The sequence below is a fragment of the Parambassis ranga genome, chromosome 19 (assembly GCF_900634625.1).
Source record: "Parambassis ranga chromosome 19, fParRan2.1, whole genome shotgun sequence".
NCBI lineage: Eukaryota > Metazoa > Chordata > Actinopteri > Ambassidae > Parambassis > Parambassis ranga.
The window spans coordinates 7,150,148-7,171,667 of record NC_041039.1 but is presented as its reverse complement, the minus strand read 5'-3'; the positions used below and the strand labels follow the sequence as shown (position 1 = coordinate 7,171,667).

General features: G+C 41.3%; 1 protein-coding gene across 7 annotated transcripts in view; it reads left to right on the top strand.

Moving 5' to 3' along the window:
* Positions 1 to 15,336, top strand: part of ptprea (protein tyrosine phosphatase receptor type Ea) — a 41,025-nt gene extending 25,689 nt beyond the window's left edge. For 3 of the 7 annotated variants that reach the window (XM_028430723.1, XM_028430721.1, XM_028430722.1), the window contains 20 exons: positions 3,765 to 3,842; positions 4,378 to 4,471; positions 4,907 to 4,980; positions 5,655 to 5,699; positions 6,762 to 6,898; positions 7,642 to 7,732; positions 8,428 to 8,504; positions 8,692 to 8,728; positions 8,806 to 8,903; positions 9,287 to 9,406; positions 9,794 to 9,957; positions 10,232 to 10,367; positions 10,512 to 10,661; positions 11,164 to 11,257; positions 11,362 to 11,438; positions 11,523 to 11,657; positions 11,860 to 11,985; positions 12,800 to 12,951; positions 13,058 to 13,193; positions 13,754 to 15,336. In XM_028430723.1, the coding sequence (XP_028286524.1) occupies positions 3,770 to 3,842; positions 4,378 to 4,471; positions 4,907 to 4,980; positions 5,655 to 5,699; positions 6,762 to 6,898; positions 7,642 to 7,732; positions 8,428 to 8,504; positions 8,692 to 8,728; positions 8,806 to 8,903; positions 9,287 to 9,406; positions 9,794 to 9,957; positions 10,232 to 10,367; positions 10,512 to 10,661; positions 11,164 to 11,257; positions 11,362 to 11,438; positions 11,523 to 11,657; positions 11,860 to 11,985; positions 12,800 to 12,951; positions 13,058 to 13,193; positions 13,754 to 13,828 (2,091 nt within the window). In that variant the 5' untranslated portion in view covers positions 3,765 to 3,769 and the 3' untranslated portion in view covers positions 13,829 to 15,336. Of the gene's footprint in view, positions 1 to 3,764; positions 3,843 to 4,377; positions 4,472 to 4,603; positions 4,795 to 4,906; positions 4,981 to 5,654; positions 5,700 to 6,761; positions 6,899 to 7,641; positions 7,733 to 8,427; positions 8,505 to 8,691; positions 8,729 to 8,805; positions 8,904 to 9,286; positions 9,407 to 9,793; positions 9,958 to 10,231; positions 10,368 to 10,511; positions 10,662 to 11,163; positions 11,258 to 11,361; positions 11,439 to 11,522; positions 11,658 to 11,859; positions 11,986 to 12,799; positions 12,952 to 13,057; positions 13,194 to 13,753 lie in introns of those variants that run through there. The other 4 variants (XM_028430724.1, XM_028430725.1, XM_028430726.1 and 1 more) reach the window with 4 other exon arrangements.
* The last annotated feature ends 6,184 nt before the right edge of the window (positions 15,337 to 21,520 follow it).

The window sequence follows — 21,520 nt, the reverse complement described above, 5'->3', positions numbered from 1 at the left end:
TTGTTCATGTTTTCTTCCATGGCTTGTCTTTTAATGCAGGGTGCTCGGTCTCGCAGTTTTGAAGGCTTCGTTTCATTTGCGAGTCTGTCGCCACATATCACTCAGAGCGGACTTGGTGTGTGAGAATCACCTGTTGCAATAAATCCGTATTTTAAATAGGACTCCTGATATAGTCTTTTAAATGCAGGTTTCTTTTTCTTTGAAGGGGTAGGCTCCTCTTCTTCTGTCTCCTCGTTAGGCCTTTTCCCCTTTCCGAAGAAGCTCTCCAAAGACGTTTGTTTTTTATTCATTTTTGCTGCTTGTGGGCTTAATTTTGGGGTTCCGTATCCCGTGACCGAGACAAGCGTCTGGGCAGGTGCTTAAAGGCACAGGCGGATGAATCTGATCGATTTATAAATGAAACAGCTGTCAGACTCAGATAATGAATAATATATGTTTTGCTCAGTCTTTCTGTGCGGCCCGGTACCAAATGACCCACGGACCGGTACCGGTCCCCGGCCCGGTGGTTGGGGACCACTGGCCTAAAGGGTAAACATCTTTTTTGCTCTGAGGACACAGTGTACCTCCTGCCTGCTCACCCTGTCACATCACCCCAACACCCACAGCCCATTTTTCAAATTCCCAAACTGATGTATTTGAAGGGACAGAGAGACTCTGTGCCCAGAGAAACCATGCTCAGTGGAACTGACAGTGCAGGAACGCAACGTTTCCTGTCAGAGGCAGAGACAGCCAATTTCTCTGTCTTATCTTCTAATTGTTACAGGCTTGTCCTTTCTGATGGTTAGGTTCCTGGGCTCATTAGTGAGACAATGGCAGAAAGCTGCAGGGGTATTATTATGTCACTTCAGTGCTTCTTTTATTTAAACCCTAACTGAAAGAATGACAGAGCAGAGAAGCACACCACAAGGAAAACACAAGTCCACTGAGAGGAATAGTTCATCCTCAGAAACAAAACGCTGTCAGGGAGAAACATTTATCAGATTTGAGACTAGAGTCTAAATTCCCACAATGCCTTCTTCATGTTGTACATGAGGATAAAGAAGCTTTGCAGCAACCCACTGGTATTCTCTGTTGCCTTTTTGTGTAACAGGACATTCTGATATCTATATGTGTGGGTCCACGGTTTTGTTTGTGTGCTGTTAAAATGTGCAGGTATTCAGAGGAGGCAGGCTGTAATCAGTGGAGACAGGGCTGTGACTCACACACTGCATACCAGGTGCTGGAGGTGAACAAACAGCTGAGGTGTTGCCATATACGGTGCGACAGAAGAAGGCTGCCTGAAAACAGAATTGTTACAAATCCTTTTTTTGTTCAGGGATCCTTTCATCACTGTAGTTAATGACATTTGGCCACCATGTTACAGAGCTGACTCTACGCTTGGGTAACCTAGCTCACACATACTACTAAAATAACTGGCAGGGCTAACTGGCCAAGACAATACCCTTCCTCAAAGCTATGTGCAAATGTCTCTTACTATAAAAAAAAAGGGACGCCTTAGAACTCTCCCTCAAGCTGGCATCTCCCACGACCTATTTTCATTATGGCTGGTGGTTGGTGGCTAGCTGCTGAGTGCTACATAGAGAAAGGACAATGCACAGATAAGAGCACAAACAATGTGCTGATAGCTTTTTAAACCGGAGTCTGACCTAGGCTAAACCATGACTCATGCTAATGGTTTAACCCGAGACTTATGGCCCTGACTGGTTCATGCCTAGTCAGGAGAAATAATGAAAAACACCAGCAGCCCAAAGTAGATGACAGAAAATGTGCACACTTTGTAAACCAGAACGTGATCACAGCTGCATTATGCTGCCCCTTTTTCAGGTCATCCACCAGCAGCACTGAGAATAGACTTTCAGGAAATCACTCAGGATCCACCTGGCAAAGGAAATAGCAAGTTGTCTCTTGACATGTGCAGAATCCAAGTGCAGGTAGTGTCAGGATCCACTTCACCTTAGAGACAGTGTAGAGATCAAGAAATGCCATGAAATGCGGTGGAAAGCCTTTGGTCCCTCAGGGTGACATCTCCAGAGGTGGTGAGAGGAAAAAGGGAACCAAGAACTGGGAGACACTTAAAAGAACCAGCAGCACTTCACCACACTACACGGCCCAAGGGCTCGCTGTGAGCACTCTGCTGGCTGTCCCTCCTGAGCCATCATATACACAAACAAACAGCTACAGGATACATAAATTTCACTGTGGCTTGTGTTGTGGAAAGTCCCAGATGACACCACAAATATACCATTTTCTCATCACAAAAACACCAAGTCCAACCCCAAAGATTTACACACTGTACAAACTCAGCTATGCATCCTCCCCCTCATACAAGCTTGTGACATTTGCAAAGGAAGCCTTAAAGAGGAGGGGGCATGCTCTTCCTCTATGCTCTCCCAGAATTCTCCCATCAGTCTTCTCCACAGAGCAGGGGCTTGACATGTCAGGGTTTATTAATCGCTGCAGGAAATATTATTGACCTGGACCTTCTGCTCCCCCTCTCCTTGCTGCAGTCAGTGTCTGCTCTGCTGCCTCCACATTCCTCCAGTGTCCTGCCTGGACACATTACAGGACACTGCAGCACAGCATGGGGGCTTCAACACAGTGTCTTCATTGACTGTGTACTTTGGTCACAGCTTCCCTTTTCACTGCAGCTGCAAAGCACTACACACACACACACACCTGCAGCCTTGGGAAGAGATAGCAGCACACTCCGCTCTGCTTCATTATAGCGCGATAGCAGCTCTCTGTTGGTTGCTGAGATTCCAACTTGGAGTTTGGTGGGAAGGAATAAAAGTGCAAAACATCTCAAGGCTTATTGTTTTTTAAATCTTACCAGCAGCAGTAGAAAGAAAAGAGGTGCCTAAATCAATGTGATGTGAAACCCAGTCTGAATGCTCAAATACAAGAATCGATCAGATGCGCCTTTATTCTCTCCTCCTCCTCTGCATTCTTCTGCCACAAGAAAACGATTGAGGTCATTCAGCCGAGACTCCTGGATGTCGCCGTTTGGAGGAGGTCTCACACAGGCGTGCTGGCATGCGTGTATGTCTGTGTGAACATGTGAATGAGTGTTTGTGTTGTTGGTGTTGGTAGGGGGCAGCGACAAAGAGCAGAACACTGCGTGACTCTAGTTTGGCTCCAAATGATTTGATATACATACAGTTTAGCTTAAGCTGATTTGTAGATATCAGACACCATCTGGAGCTATTCTTGGCATGCATGGTGTGCAACTGTGTGTTATGATAGCAGTCTAAAACTGTACACATGCAAAATCCTGGGAAATCAGACAGTATGACACTACATGGGATTAAGTAAAAGGAAACTGCTTCAAAGGTTTTTGTTGTGACGATTGACTGATGCTTTATTAGTTATGTGAGGTGTAATATATTTAAAAATGTGTTCTTCCCTGGCGCGGATGTTATCTTTGCAATGTTTTCCTCAATGGATTTGAGTAGGAAGCACCAGGCTTGTCTTTCAAACATTTGTGCATGGTGCCACCTTGTGGACAGGTTTAACATTACGCTTGAGGTTTTGTGAGAAGACTGAATGAATGACTAGGATGTGAGTATGTGTTGTTCCATTGTGTTTTGGGTGAACTTTGCACCGATGAGCACATTCCTGAACACAGCAGTCAGGAATAAACAAATTCTCCTCAGATCTGTCAGAAGCTGCTTGAATAGTTCTTATCCAGCAGCTGATGTTCTCATGACTTTGCAGACATGTCTGGTGCTAAATTTAATATCCGTCTTCATTTTGTTTTCCTGCAGTCACAATGGTCCCACTTCTGTTTTTGGTGGCAACCGCAACAACATCCAATTCCACAGGCAATGGCAACAATACACAAGGTAAGAGTATGACCAGTTACACAACACGTAACACTGGACCACAACTTGTGATAACAAAATCCCATTCCCACCCACTGCAGTCATCACTTTTCCCAAAGATATGATTGTTATGTATCAGTAGTGCATGCATCTACTTGATAATTACCTCTTTCTGCAGCCTTGTGATTACCAGATCACAAAGAGCTGCAGCAGCCCTGGACAGTAATTTCCAGCTTATTGTACATCTTTATAAACACAGCTCTCAGGCGAGTCTCCATCCGTAGAGCCTCTCATTCTGACCGAACAAAATAAGCTGCTGTTTATCTCTGTAGACAAAATACTGAAAATATTTATTACATCAGGCGAAGAGGAGAGCTGAGGAGGTGCTTTGCTGTATCAGTTGTAGATTTGTTCAGGTCATGCAGTCCACATGAGACAAGCACAGGAGTGTAAGCAAGCATCTGCACATACATATTGTGGCTCTTGTGTTATCTCTTTCTGCTTCTTTGTTGGCGGTGCTCCTTGACCTCTGGCTCTGCCTCTCTTTCTTCCTCAGCAGACTCTCCATCCAACAACCACATCCTCCCTACTGTGCTGGTTCTGTCCCTGCTGCTGCTCATCATCGCACTGCTAGCCTGGTACTTCCTCAGGTAAAAAACAAAAAACAACAAAAACAAAAAACCCTCACATCAACTCATTCCTCCACCTTACCCCCCCGCCCTTCACTGTCTGGCTGTGAGCCAGGCTCAGGGGCAGAACGCAGGGTGACAAACACTTCCTCCTTTAGTCATTGAGGCGGAGCCCAGTCAGGAAGCACTGCAAGCTGACTCCCTCGCATGTTTAGTGAGAACAGAACAGGCTGTGACAGGGGAGCTACGCAGACAACTTAAACAAAATCTGTACCACCAGACTACAGCACAGTCTTTCCAAGACATCAACTAATGAGAAAAAATAGCTTCTCAAGCTTCAGATGGTAGGATGGATAGATTCCTCTTCATTTACCTAAAATGTTTGGAAGATGTTGAGTAGCTGTGACTAAAAGTTATTTTACCATTCTTCATTTTCTTCTGTTTGCCCCTATGCAGGTTAAAAAACCAGAGAAAGGCAGTTGTCACAACAGTTGACAAGAAAATACCGAATGGCATCCTGGAGGAACAAGGTGAGATTGTTTTAAACTGCACATTGTTAGAGACAAGGGGACTGTGAGGAGCTGGCACTGAAAAGTAGCCATGTGAGGAGAGAAACCAGAAGCAGAAGACAGACTGTAGGTGTGAAGAACTGTTTGTAACAGAATATGCAGTTTGTCCCACCATTGCCTTGTGGTTGTGTTATACTTCCTGTGGTTAATGCAAAGACTAGGTGTTGTCTTCTGTGTGTTGTATAGTTCAAAGACATTGTAAGTTATTCTAACACCAACAAAGACCATGGCAGCTGTCACAAGCTGCTTGATGGAAGTTTGACAGTAGCTATGTGACCTGACAGGAAACGGCACACGTTGAAGATCAGCAAATGTTCTTTAGGAAGTATTTTCTTATCTGAGATTACAAATGAATGTACAGAGAAGGTTGTGTTCTGGAAGATGAAAAATATAGCTAGGATGTATAAGTGACATAAAAACACCACACCCAGTAGGAGCAAACTAAAATAATGCTGTTAATGCAAGAGTGGTGAGTGGGCCCTAATAATGAATAGACTTATGTATAAGAAATTAGTATGTTACCTTTTTAATTATTAAGACTAAAAGTGGTGTCATCAACATGAATCATTTATTTTCAATGACTGTGTACCCCGTCACTCTGTATGTGTGTAAGTGATGTGTGTGTTGTGTTTTAGAGCTTGGATACAGTACTGAGTCGTTATACACCATTGTACCACCAGGTCAGGTATACAGGGTGGCGGTAATCGGATGCTCATGTTACTAACACACTCTCTCAGTCCTTTTCAAGCCTGTTTTCAAATTGAGTGCTAACAGAATGCATAGTCAGGGTGCTGTTAAGTGGCTTCCCTTCTGGGTTCCTCTGGTTGTCTAACACCTGTGGATCTTTGGTGAACATAGAATACTTTTTCCAACATGTCATAAGATTTTAAACCAGTGTGACAATTCTATTTTGATAAGCTGTTTTTATAGTTTAATGAGCTGATTCTCCAGTTAGTGGTTCCCAACCAGAAATACGTGTGTCCCAAAATATACATCTATATCTTCATGATTTTATGATAATGGTAGTGGTTACAAATACAGAGCTCTCAAATGATAAAAAGAATAAACTGCAAAATCATCTAAGATATAGGGCAAGAAACAGCTATAATAATAACGGGTGACAGGTTGCGCTTGTTCATTTTGTCCTTTATGGCCTCTCACCTTCACATGAAGCAGTTTTTAGCTATCCGAGGCGCCACAACATTAGTCACCTTTTCAATAATAGGTTTGGTATAACCCATGACTACCACACTCCTGTGAATAGATTAGTAAGGGCCTGTTTCAGAAGGGTTAATTTTGTTTTGAGGCAAATTTAGAATTAATTAAAATGAAGCTTTGCAAACACCTACTCATAGCTCTTGTTTTTTTTTTTACAATCAGTGACAGTTTATCTAAAAACTCCATCTGTAGCCAAAAAACAATCCGTGCTAGCTGCACACAAGACATCATATGTCACCACCACAGAAACTAAACAACATATAGTAAGACGGACACTTTTTAATTTTTTTAATTAAAAAGCATTCATTAACTTATATGGACTGACATGTGGGCACCTCTAACAAGAAGTCTGGGAACCACTTTCTAATAAAACCCAATCCAGTGTTTCCTGTTTGATTTGACCACAACATGAATTTATTAGTACAGCTGTCACATAGTGAGCTGATTAAATCAGTTATTTTCTTTGTAGTTCAAGTGAATCTTTCCAGCAGGGATGACAAACTTTGTTGTCTTCTCCCCCGCAGAGCAACAGACGGTTGTCCTTCTGCCCAGATCTCCCTCAGCCTCCAAGACCTACTTTCCCATCCCAGTTGACCACCTCGAGGAGGAGTACAGGCTCCGCTCAGCAGACGATGGAAAGCTCTTCAGGGAGGAGTACAATGTAAGCACCCCTTCCCTCCTTTCTATCAAGAAGTCGATAAGCAGCCTTCTGTGCTTTACATGTACTACAGGTAGTGTTTACATCAGGGGTCTGATGAGTCACGGACTCTTTGCAATGTTGACTTGATTTGTAGGACTGCTTAAATGTCACTATACTGAGGTTTGTGTGTGTGGGGTTTAGGGTTTTGTTGATTTTTGACACTATGCAGTTACCATACTGTATTTTTAACTTCAACCTATAGGAGTTCGTTTTTCATATTAAATATAGATATTGTATCGCTTACCTAAGAATGTGGAGTGTATTGTGCCAATAAAACCCCCTACAAAATACCCCAAACTAGGAGTTTTCCAGCACATGTGATATGCTACGAGTGTAATAAAATCATGACTCATGTGTGTATTTATATTAAAGGAAAACTACCTGACATGTCACACAGGCCGTGATACATGCTGTTCACATACACAACGGAGTGTATGAAAAATACCCTTTGAGTCAATATCCAGCATGTGAGTCATGGTTATAAAAGTATGATTTCAGTCTGTCAGCAGACAGAGGAAGTTGAAACGTTATGCCGTTTTTTGTTTTTTTTCAATGGCGGACTGTTCATGTAGCAGAGGAAGTGCATGCACACAGACTGAACAAAGCCCCGTGTACAGCAGAACACAATGCACTGGCTGTAAGCTGCTAATGAAGCATTTTTTAGCATGAGGGTATCATAAAAAAATAATAAATTTCTTCTTCAGTCCTTGCCAGGAGGCAATCCCCATGGGACGTATGAGGAGGCCAACAAGGACGAAAACAAGGAGAAGAACAGATACCCCAACATCCTTCCCTGTGAGTGAACTTGCTGCTAGAAGCTCAGTTTGCTTTTGAGTCAGCTTCCTGTATGTCTGTCCATATGCGTCTTTATGACAGTTTTTTTCATAACCACGCTCAGTGTAGTGACTCGATTCTTCTATTAAACTTCCTATTAGAATTTCCTCATCAGTCTTCCTGTTTACACTTGCAGTTCCCATTTAATTTTTATGTCATTGTGTACATTATCTTAGGCATTATGCTCGATTTCAACACCTGATTTGAAGTAAATTTGAAGCTACATCTAGCAACCAGTTAGCTTAGCACAAAGACTAGAAACAGCCTTTTCAATAAAAACCTTTATTTGTTTAGATAAGAAGCAAAGCCAAAAGCCTTAAGCCTTAGTAACTTAAAGGCTAATGAGCATTGATTTTGACTCTGGACATAACGTGACCTGGATGAATGAGAGCATCCATAGAGACACTTAAAATCTGGTGACACAAACAGTAGCCCTAATTTGCTGATTTGTCTGAAAGCGATTTGCCAGGTGAGTTGAAAATCCTCCCTAGCTTAGCTATGCAGCTCTCAGCAAGAAAGCAAATAAGCCTGTTTTCCAGTAGACCAACCGACTATGCTTCTGTACACTATTAGCGTAATCATATCGAAGTGACAGACTCTGTGTATTGATTTCCAAGGAAACCCTCTAAATTTCCCAATGGTGTTTTCACCAACAGACGATCATTCCAGAGTGGTGTTGACACAGCTGGATGGAAATCCCTGTTCAGACTATGTGAATGCTTCTTACATTGATGTGAGTATTGTCCCTATCAAACTGATGTTGTGATGTATTTAAATGAAGTTTTCCAGCTGACATGGCATTGAGCTAAGAAGTTCATGCCCAGTGTTTTTCAGCATTTATGTTATGTTCCATTCTTAACTGTCAAAGCAACAAAAGAGGCTTTATTTTGCAGTTCTGAATCTGTATTTTCTTCCACCAGGGTTACACAGAAAAGAACAAATTTATAGCCGCACAAGGTGAGCTGACTTCATAACTCTGTTCATACCTTCACTTTTCATTTGATGTTTTCAAAAATCATTTTCTTGTCTGGCAGGTCCAAAAGAAGACACTGTAGCTGAGTTCTGGAGGATGATATGGGAGCAGAAAGTAGCGACTGTTGTCATGCTGACAAATCTGAAAGAAAGAAAAGAAGTAAGCAGTCCTAAATGTTGCGATGCTGCGTAGTTGATTTTACACTTGTAGTCTCTCCTGCCTGCTGTAATTGGACAGTTTATATTGTTAAGCTGAAATGGGAGAGCGAGAGAAAACAGCTGAGAAAACAGCTGAGAAAACAGCTGAGAAATCAGCATGTGGATAGATCAAAATCAATGGCTATATAATATGTAATGAAGTCAGCATCTAATCGCCCAGCTAAGTTAGATATTGAGTGGTTTCACCTCTCTCACTTGTACTAATCTAGACTGACTAGCTGTGAATTTGAAGCGTGCAGGCTCTAAGCTCAGCTTCATTGAAGTCACGTACGTGAACTACTTATAAAACAAAGTGCTTCAATCATGGCTGTCATCTCTCTGCAGGATAAGTGTTACCAGTACTGGCCTGACCAGGGCTGTTGGACCTATGGGAATGTGAGGGTGGCCGTCGAGGACTTCACTGTGCTGGTGGACTACACCATCCGCAAGTTCTGTGTACAGAATGTAAGTCTGGAGGGTTTGTTGCTTCTCACAGAATTGCTCTTTTTTTCCTCTAAGAATTCCTCTCAGTGTGCACACCTTTTACCATTAAATAAAAAGAGAGAACTGATCACAGCCTGATGGAAAGACCTTTATGATGTATATTTTATGATCAAACTCTGTTTAAAAGAGAGCTGACCATACCCTCTAAATAAGTCCAGATAGATAGATAGATAGATAGATTAATAATGACCATGTGTTCGGTGTGAATAACAGAAGGTTGTGCTAAAAACCTTCTAAATCAATCATTTCATCCACAATACTGTGTCATGAGTGATATCTCATCTCGCTACTTTGACAATAGTTTATACTGAAATCAAGAATGTTGTCGTTGTTTGTGTGTCTATGTAGCAAACCAGTGATGCCACTAAGACTCCACGTCTGGTCACCCAGCTCCACTTCACCAGCTGGCCTGACTTTGGCGTTCCTTTCTCCCCTATTGGCATGTTGAAGTTCCTCAAAAAGGTCAAGGCAGTAAACCCCCCCTTCTCTGGGCCCATTGTGGTCCACTGCAGGTATCAGAATGCTGAGCTCATGATTTTTACAGCCTTGTTTACAGCCATTCCAGCACTTCTGTTGGTTTTAATCATCCTCTTTATTTCTATGTAGATCCATATATTTAGGCTTAAATGTCCTCTTTGTGTCTGCAGGGAAATAAACTCTAACTATGGCAATACATGTGTTTACAAGCACAGATGTCCTTTTGTTTTCCTGCTGTTGTCTATTAACATGTGAGTGTCAGCTGGGGACTACGGTTCGCTCAATGTGTGATTTGTTTTGTGTCTGCAGTGCTGGTGTCGGAAGGACAGGCACCTTCATCGTTATAGACGCCATGATTGACATGATGCACGCAGAACAGAAAGTTGATGTGTTCGGGTTCGTCTCTAAGATAAGAGAGCAGCGCTCACAGCTCATCCAGACAGATGTGAGTTGGGGACACAACACATCATGTCAGCCACCTGGCATAACACTGACACATATGGGAGTGTGAATTATGCCTCTCCCTGACATCATCTGTGCATATGTATGGCATGTGTGTATCATCCGTTTGTGTGTGTCTCAACCACAGATGCAGTACTCATTCATCTACCAGGCTCTGCTTGAATACTACCTCTATGGGGACACGGAGCTGGATGTGTCATCTCTGGAAGGACATCTGCACAAACTGCACAACACCTTTGCCAACGGTGACCGGGTCGGCCTGGAGGAAGAGTTTAAGGTAAGAGGTCTTAATAAAAGATCACATCTAATCAAACATACAGCCTTTGACATACAAAACTGTGGAGCTACGGGCGTAAAGACATATTTTTAGGGTGCATAGCGGCAAATCTTACTCTACCATGTTACCACACCCTTGGCTAATTTTATTAACTATGTTCAAGTGTTACTTCCTGTCCTTGATCAGCCTTCCTACACTGCAGACGCTTCACTACTTCAGTCTCACCACCGCTCAGTGTTGTGGAGCTATTTAAAAACAACTTACATACAGTTTTTTCAACAGAGGATTGTTTAAATGCTGGATTTAAGCTATGAATTACTCTCTACTGCCTTAATTATGACTTGTCAGTTAGACAGCTAAATATATTTTTTTTAACAAAGAACTGAAATACATAAAGTTTTGTTTTTTTCATCTTTTTCCTACACAGGATCAGAGGCTCGTACCAATTTATACAGTTTCTTAATGCTTGTTACATTTGGACTTTTCTTGGTCTCCACTTTAGAAACTGACCAACATGCGAATAATGAAGGAGAACATGAGAACAGGAAACCTTCCTGCCAACATGAAGAAGAACAGAGTTCTGCAAATTATTCCATGTAAGAAGATCAACTCTCCATTATTTAAGTGCTTTTTTCTGTCATCTTTACCATTTAATAGCTTTATGATAATCTACACTTTTATTGCTACATTGTCATTTCAGATGACTTTAACCGTGTCATTCTCTCCATGAGAAGAGGTCAAGAGTTCACAGATTACGTCAACGCCTCTTTTATAGATGTAAGCTCATCCTATCTTGTTACAAAGTACTGCCATTAATGCACATGACAAAGTTAAAGCTCTGTGTGTTTTACTCTGACTCAGGGATACAGACAGAAGGACTACTTCATTGCTACACAGGGCCCTCTGTCACACACAGTGGAGGACTTCTGGAGAATGGCGTGGGAGTGGAGATGTCACTCCATTGTTATGCTCACTGAGCTCCAGGAGAGGGAGCAGGTAAGCAGCTGACTGCAAGGCACCAACGAGAAACGATTGATGGTGTCATTAACCTTTGCAACATAAACATGTCTGTTCTGATTTCCTGCTAGTCACAAAAACTATGCAGTATTTCATACAAATATCTACATTATGTTTCATATAAGCTATAGATCATGTATTGCTGGCAGTATATAAATGTCTATGTCTTGTGCGTTTGCAGGACAAATGCTACCAGTACTGGCCCACAGAGGACTCAGTCACATATGGAGATTACACCGTAGAACTGAAGGGGGACACTTTGTGTGACACCTTTAGTCTACGAGACTTGGTACTCACCTTTGTCCCGGTAAGCAAAAAGACTTTTAACGATCACACAGACAAATGGAATTTGGCCTTATTAACAGCTACAGAATAAAAAGGCAGATTTATTGGCCAAACCCAAAATTCCAAATCAAACTAAAGTAAACGTACACATTAGAATTAAAGGAAATATTTGTGTTAGGAGTTTTTGTGTGCAGCTTAAGGTAAAGACTCTGCAGATAATGTCAAAGTTTACATAAACTATTCAGTTGTCATTGCTCAATTTAAAAGGCTGATTCTGACAGTATCCAGCTGCTGGCTATAAGCGCAGATGTCACTGCTCTGCCTGTGATGCTGTAGCTGCTGATGTGGTCTAAATTTTAGCTCTGTTGATATGTATGATAATGATATGATAATGTCAGAGCTATTAAAGTGAACTTGTAACAGCAAAGGCCATGTCCCAGGGTTGCAGTCCACCTCTGCAGCAGCAGCAAGCAGAGACTTGTACATGTAGCCACCACTAAGGGTACACTGAGTTTCTTGAACTTTAAAAGCATTTCTCTATCCTTATATAGCTACACAGAATCTAACATAATTTGTTAACTGAACAGAACCTGAAATGAATGTATGAGCCACAGGAAATGAGTGTGCAGGATGTGTTTATGATCAAGTGGGAGCCTCCCATCTCCTATATTTCATTACATTCGACCCACATCACCTCCCGTCTGTCCACCACTCATCTGCTGCACACTCAGTACAACCTGAAAGCATAAAAGCAGGTGTGATGTCAGTGTAGGTTAATAAATCATATTTGAGATGTATTATGATCTCTAATCTGCACCATGCATTTCCTCTAAAAGGAGAAGCAGACAAGGGTGATCAGGCACTTCCACTTCCATGGCTGGCCAGAGGTTGGTATCCCAGCCGAGGGGAAAGGCATGATCGACATCATCGCCTCAGTGCAGAGACAGCAGCAGCAGTCTGGGAACCATCCCATCATCGTACACTGCAGGTATAGACGCCAAATACCCCTTTAAGGCACAGATTGAAGGCTTTAACACACTCCTCTGTTTTGTTGTCTGGAACAGTTTTGAATCAAGTTTTGTTTTGTACTGCAGTGCTGGTGCAGGGCGAACAGGTACGTTCATTGCACTGAGTAATATTTTGGAGCGGGTCAAGGCAGAAGGCCTGCTGGACGTGTTCCAAACTGTGAAGAGTTTACGCATGCAGAGGCCTCATATGGTCCAAACTGTGGTAAGTGCCAGCAAATCATTGAAAAGTGCTAAAAGAAATGTCTGTCCATTCTGCTCTCCTAAGTACAAATTATGAAGAACACCTTGAGGGTTTTTTTAACATGTGGAATATGACTTGGACTCAAGACTAAACTACATAAACCAATTTACATACATACAAACAAAAGGCAGCATGCTGACTTTTTCTTTATAAAACAGGCAACCAGCAGATAAGACACAGAGATCAAGAGACAAATGAAGAAAAAATAGAAAGGAGAAGCGAGAATGAGGAAAGTCATTCTAGGCTGCAGATAGACACCTCCAGGCCTTAGCTGCTTGATTATTCATGAAACAGGCCACAAGTGGCAACTGCTTGTCAGCCATTATATACAAGCCCCCACTTAAAACCCTTAAAGCAGAAAGTCTTGATGAGGGTTTCATTTCAAATTCAATATGGTGTACAGAGACCAAATGCAAACAAAGCATATAGTTGTTCCAATATTTATAAACCTGACTGCTACAATTAGAGAGTGTAAATTGCATAAAACCTTTTTTTAATGAATTCTTTCTTTCTCCCTACAGGAACAATATGACTTCTGCTACAGGGTGGTACAAGACTTTGTTGATATTTTCTCAGACTATGCCAATTTTAAATGATGAGATTTGCCTTAAACATGATTTTTAAATGTTGTTTTCTAAAGCAGGTTTTATGTGTTTTCCTTAACTCGGTCAAATGATCCTCTATTTTGCTATGCACTTGTCCTACCATTAACTCCAGCTCCTCTCGCTGTAATATACGGTATGTCAGTGGATGAAAACTGTAAATGGAAAAAAGCTAATTAATAATGTATATTTCACAACATGTACAATTACTTTGTCATGAAGACTTGGTTTCTGACTTCAGTTTTGTTGTATAATATTGTACTTTAAATGTGTATCTAAGTGTTTTGTTTTAACTGACCATATATTTTTAAAAGCTGTAGTTATTGTAAATGTATTTATGTATTTTACATTCCTTTGTTGTGTTTTGCAGGAATGTTGAGATTTTTTTGAAATATAGATTCTTTCATTTATTGACGACCTCTGAGATTAGGGGCAATATTGAAACTACTTCTCATTGTCCTCAATTTTTCAATGTTCCAATGTAAACGAGGGTGAATCACTTCGGCCAAGCAACAAAAGCAGGAGTGATGACACCACAGCATACCGAGGCATTTTTCAATACGGTTTCAGATGCATCACTGATCATGACAGGCCAGTTTTGTACCTCAAGAAAATAACGGTTTAAAACTGCATAACATGGCCGTAACAGCCTGCCTTTGGTCTGTAGACAGCATTTTGCTAAAAAATGACTGCACATTAAAAAGCACATAACTAAGCCTTTTGCCAAGAACCTGTTATACTAAAGAGTATCTTTATTGCTTAATTTGTATTTATAGATTAGAGATTTTTCACAAATTAGTGCCATATGTACTTTTCTAAAGGCAGGAAAAAGAATTGCAACCCTAAGCTGAAGTAAAGAAAGTTGATCCTCAGAGAAAGGATAGCACAGGGAAGTAAAAAAAAAAAGCGTAATATTAGTCCAGTGCCCTGTAATGGCAAAAGCCACAACACTTCAGCTTCAGTGCCTGCTTAATGCCAGAGAAACAAAAAAAACATCACATAATGTGTTCAGTTATTTTACATTTCAGAGTACATGGGTTTGTTATACCACAGTGGTAACAATGAAGAACCAGAATGTTTAAAATAGTGTTAGCTCCATCCTGAATGTTAAACAGCTTTTCTGTGTGTAAGGTAGAAACTCTGATCCATCTGGTACTCCAGTTAATTTGTTGATACTGTATGTAAATACTACATGACAAAGTGCTAACTTGTGAAAGTCGCTGAGCAGCCAGGACCTGTTAAGTGATTGCTCATATTTTATGTGCTACATGTATAATCTGTCTGTGGGAGATGTGAGGTGCAGCACAAGAACAAACAACGTAACCAGAGTCTCAGTTTTTCGCCTCAATGGCTCAGTCCCCACCGTCCTTTTGAGGAAATCGAGGCGGGTCTGTTTATCTACAAGTTCTTTGCCTTTGCTGTTTCTGTGGGTGGTTTAACCCTTTTCAGACTCGCATTGTCTTTGAATTGCAAGTTGCAATATTAAACTCACCTGGAAATGCTTTGGGTGTCAGTGAGGACTTTGTCTAGGATTTAAGAAAAAAACAACAGTATTACACTCATATGATAATGATAGTATGATAACATGCAAACTACACTCAACAAAAATATAAACGCAACACTTTTGTTTTTGCTCCCATGTTTCATGAGATGGACTTGAAGATCTAAACTTCATTCCAGATACACAATATTACCATTCCTCTCAAACATTGTTCACAAATCTGTCTAAATGTGTGATAGTGAGCACTTCTGCTTTGCTGAGATAATCCATCCCACCTCACAGGTGTGCCACATCAAGATGCTGATCTGACATCATGATTAGTGCACAGGTGTACCTCAAACTGCCCACAATAAAAGGCCACCCTGAAATGTGCATTTTGTTTCTGCTTTATTGGCGGTCTGGGGACTCAGAACCAGTCAGTATCTGGTGTGACCACCATTTGCCTCATGCAGTGCAACACATCTTCTTCGCATAGAGTTTATCAGATTGTCTATTGTGGCCTGTGGAATGTTGGTCCACTCCTCTTCAATGGCTGTGCGAAGTTGCTGGATATTAGTGGGAACTGGTGCACGCTGTCGTATACGCCGGTCAAGCACATCCCAAACATGTTCAATGGGTGACATGTCCGGTGAGTATGCTGGCCATGCAAGAACTGGGACATTTTCAGCTTCCAAGAATTGTGTACAGATCCTTGCAACATGGGGCCGTGCATTATCTTGCTGAAACATGAGGTGATGTTCATGGATGTATGGCACAACAATGGGCCTCAGGATCTCATCACGGTATCTCTGTGCATTCAAAATGCCATCAATAAAATGCACCTGTGTTCTTCGTCCATAACAGATGCCTGCCCATACCATGACCCCACCACCACCATGGGCCACTCGATCCACAACATTGACATCAGCAAAGCGCTCACCCACACGACGCCACACACGCTGTCTGCCATCTGCCCTGAACAATGTAAACCGAGATTCATCCGTGAAGAGAACACCTCTCCAATGTGCTAGACGCCATCGAATGTGAGCATTTGCCCACTCAAGTCTGTTACGGCGACGATCTGGAGTCAGGTTAAGACCCCGATGAGGACGACGAGCATGCAGTTGAGCTTCCCTGAGACGGTTTCTGACAGTTTGTGCAGAAATTGTTTGGTTATGCAAACCAATTGTTTCAGCAGCTGTCTGAGTGGCTGGTCTCAGACGATCTCGGAGGTGAACCTGCTGGATGTGGAGGTCCTGGGCTGGTGTGGTTACTCGTGGTCTGCGGTTGTGAGGCCGGTTGGATGTACTGCCATATTCTCTGAAACGCCTTTGGAGACGGCTTATGGTGGAGAAATGAACATTCAATGCACGAGCAACAGATCTGGTTGACATTCCTGCTGTCAGCATGCCAATTGCACGCTCCCTCAATGCTTGTGGCATCTGTGGCATTTTGCTGTGAGACAAAACTGCACATTTCAGGGTGGCCTTTTATTGTGGGCAGTTTAAGGTACACCTGTGCACTAATCATGATGTCAGATCAGCATCTTGATGTGGCACACCTGTGAGGTGGGATGGATTATCTCAACAAAGCAGAAGTGCTCACTATCACACATTTAGACAGATTTGTGAACAATGTTTGAGAGGAATGGTAATATTGTGTATCTGGAATGAAGTTTAGATCTTCAAGTCCATCTCATGAAACATGGGAGCAAAAACAAAAGTGTTGCGTTTATATTTTTGTTGAGTGTACTATTCCTAATTTGATACAGGTCATGAATTTGGCCCTTTTTCTGAATGTGGCACTTCAGGCATGTATGTAGAGTCTCTGTGTTGAATATGTACCACTAGAACTATTACACAAAGGTTTTTAATTCTCCAAAGAAAACCCCACATGCACAAAATGCACAATATCACCATCATACAGTTTAGATTTCAGTGCAGTTATCTTCTCAACAGCAAAATGAAACAAACCCAACCAATGTTTGCAATAAACATGACACTGTCTTCTCCACTCCGGAAGCAATAAAGTCTGGGGAACCAACCACACACCAGAGGACATATGTACCCTGCTTGACATCTTCCTAGCTACCCTTTATTTCAAATAAAAGCTTCTCAGCAGAGAGACACAGCTGTGCTGTGGCAAAACCAGCATCATTAGTAGTGGCCAGTTTCTACAGAAAAAGGAGAGACCCATGAATTCCTGAATGGAACGGCTCCCACCCCCTGTATGTTTATGTATGTGGAGGTCAAAAGCAAGGCACACAAGTGGAAGCTTCACAGTTAGGCCTTCTCTTTAAGATCAATATTTCTTTTGCATGAATCATAAGCTGGGAGTTACAACAATCAACCTTTATTAGACAGGAAGGCAGGGAAGCACTTAAAACATTCTAAGGCCTTCATCAAAACCACAAAAGAGTGCACAAAACAGATCAGAGAAAACTAAACATCCCTGCAGTTCTGACCCTTCTTGAGAACAACCACATGCACATTCTAGACAGGAAGACAGATGATCTGAAACAGGATTAGTCAAGGAAGCATTCTATGTGAAACTAAAACAACCGTCTCTAAACAGTAAAAATGGGCAGAGACTTACAAATCAGTGATGAAATATGATGCCTACAACCAGCAGCCAGTCAGCCGGAGCTTAGTGATCATTCAAGCCAACAGGGGGCAGTGGTAAATGAGAAGCATTAAGGCCATTTTCACCCAATACTATAATGTAGGTTTTCACAGTAATAAGTGAATAATAGTAACGACACAACAACAGTGACCCAGTAAAGTAAAGTAAAAAGTTCTCAGAAATGGTCACATGACCTCACGTGGCGTACCCCCTGATTTACATTGGCCAAATGAAACATTATAATAGCATCAAGATGGTTCTTTCTTGACTATCCTCTATTGATCGATTCACATCCAAGCAAATCCAAGTCATCACTTCTGCATGAGAAACAACTCTACAGACACTAAAAAGCACCAAATACTTTGAGAATAGTTCCTCTTTCAAATAAAAAAAAATTGATAGACACGCAATGAAAATGTGTGTCTTGAAGGACACTGCCATGTGACTGCCACCAGTCAATAACTGAGAGGTATATTTGAGCTATTTTTTGCCAAACAATCATGTTTCTCATCATGCAGCAAAACTCCTCTGACAAAAAGCCTCTTTGTTGACAATTTCCACTTCCTCAGGGACCCAGCGCCATGGTAACACCCTGCAGCAGGAGGAGCCGCAAATCCCAAAAAAGGTCAGGATGACTGAGGAGGTCACATGAATTATGTATTTACCCGAACCGACTCTCTTCTTTTGATAGACCCCTAACTAATTCTATTTTCTCATTCACAATGCTTTCCATTTTGTTTCTACTATAACATGGAACATGAGCCATTTACAGCTAGGGTGGCTCTAGCTGTGACCTCTGTACTAAAATGCTTTCATGTCTGTCAAAGAGAAACTTATTTCTGATTATGTGTATGTCAAAGAGCCTCCATGTGTTCCATTATGTTACACATGTCATCATCTGGCTAACACAAACAATCTGAATCACAAACTTTGAGGTACAAAGATGTGTCTTTTATATGAATTACATTGGTTAAAAAAAGAATAAATAAATATATAAAGTGCCACAATGTAACCCTCCTGTGGTTGTGTGAATAGACTTGTCGTAATATTAGTTAAGACAATGGTGGTTAAGTGTCGTGCACATGGAACAGGATTGCCTTGTGACATACACAAAATAAGATGTCGTTCCTTTCTCCTAAACCCAACCAAGAAGATAAAAGAAATAAAGGGAAAAAGGACTGACTGTTTAATTTTATAGGCAACAAAAACTGTGAGTTACTACCTCAGCCTAACTGACTGATGAAAAGAGACGAGCTGGGTAGATCATGGAGTCTGTACCAATAATATCCTGAGGATGAGATCCGTCTCCCTGCTTATTCGAATCCTCACTGTGTGCCTGATAATGACTTGTTGTTAAATTTGTTCTCTCTTCCTCTTTCTGTCTATCTTTTACAGCACAGCATCTTGCTAAGCTAAAAAACATTCCTAACAGGCGGTTTAAGTCTCACCATGATTCAATCAGACAGCTCTTACTGGAGTGTTAATGTGACACGATGCCCCCCCAAAGTCCATTACAAGCTATCCTATTCCTCCCTTGGTCTATGAGGCAGATATGCCTTCAAGCTCCTTTCTCAGTGAATCCGGTGGATGCTCTGATCAAGCAACTGTCAAGTTTGCTATCAGATTTAGCTTTTTGGTTAGAAAAGGCACTGAATTTTAAAAAACAGGTGAATACAGATGATTTTTCATAGGGGTCTATGGGACTAGGGTCTGTGGTGCTAACTTTAAGTGGCCATTTGAAGAACTGCAGTCTTTTTTTTTCAGCTGTGGATGTTGCTACTATCTTTTGCCGCTATTTAATTGCATAACATCTAATAGGAATATTCATGGTGCCAAGTTTGAATATGTTTGTGTGGTCATTTTCACAATGTGTCTGTAAAATCTCATGAAGATGTGTGATGTAACTGCTGAAATAAGCTGCCATCAGATGATAACAAGGTAAACTGCAGGGCGTTTCCACCTTTTTGATATTAATATAGAAAGGAATGAAAAGTCTACAGCTACAATATTCAGTATATATATCAGTTCTGCAGTCCAAACTATAACAAAGATCAGGGCAGCATTAATGCTGATTCATATATTATTCATGTGTTTAGTAGGCACATTGTGCAGTAGTTGTTTGTAAGGTCTACAATGACTAATTACAGAGTAAAGTAAAATATTTTATTACTTGTTGAAAAATTGCTTCAACGGAGCCTGTTAAGAGCAACAATAAGGCATAATTCTATGTTATTAAAAACAGATTAGGCACACTACACTTAACATCCAGGTAATAAACTACAGCATTTCACCATTGTTTGTACAAGGCCAGTGAAGTGCCCTGCTGCTCTGGTTAGAATCTACAGAAGGCTCTACACTCCACACTTTTGTCTTGTGGAGTTTTGTTAAAAAAAAAAAAAAAAAACACGCAATTATGCGTAGAACCGCTTGGAGACGGGGAAGCGCACAGTATGCCCTCGCTGTCTGATATGCTCAGTCAGATCCTGCAGTAGAGTGCCTCAAAAAATCATAGACAGGCTATTCTGTTCTGATTTACTATATATGTGACATCAGATTTATTTTTCTGCTGGACATTTTTTTAAATTTGACATAATGTTTATTTATGCACTGGCCCTTTATTTAAATACAAAGCACACATAATGTACACATGAGTGGGGTCAAGCTAATCCACCACTTAACTGGAGCCACCAAAGTTGACTCATAGCAACACTGTTGTTGCTACACTTCCAGCAAACAGCCTCATAGTAATATGCCATCTAATCCATTAGTAAATAAAACAGATAATTCAACGTCTCAGCTGTGGTTTCCCTACATCTGTTATTAGAGTGACAACCTATATGACCTGGATGATATATACTGCCCTGCTTTAAGAGGTCAGTGTAGCTGAACGGAGGACATAAAGATGAAATACTGTTGTTATGCTTGCATTTCATTAAACAGCTGCTCTCCAACTAAAAGCCCTCTGAGCGCCAGAAAGGCCCTAGAATTAAAACTCAAGAGTTATTTATTGTCATGTTTCAGTGATTAAATATGTGGACGGGTGACCCGCTCCTTTCCTCTCTCATCTTCTAAATTTGTTTGCCATCCTACCCGTTGTAAGCAACCGTTAGCTGTTGTACCAAGTGATTTTGAAAATGAGGAAACAGGGAAAATTGTGAAAGATCACACTGCTTACACTTCCATACAACAGTTTCAGCAAGTATTTCAACAAAGGGCTTCTTCTTTTCTGTTTTGTCTGTCAAACAGTAGTTGGAGTGCCAACAGTAAAAGTTTTGAAATACACTACTGGATTAAGAAGAACACATTTTTACTGCTCTGTCGTGACTGTAGTCTCATTTGTTTTATGTATGAATCATGCACCCGGCTTCTCTTTGATGGATGCAGAATGACAAGCTGTACACAGGTTTATGGCACAGAAGGGTGGAGCAGACAAACCCCAGCAACACACAGGAGCAACAGCAACAATAATAGTAAACTCTGAGACATCCTGAGGAAGAAGCTCCGCTGGAAGAAATGCACAACAGAAGCTGAAGAGTAAGGAAGTTGGCTGGCTTTTGGCACCAGTCCCTCAGCTTCATGAATTT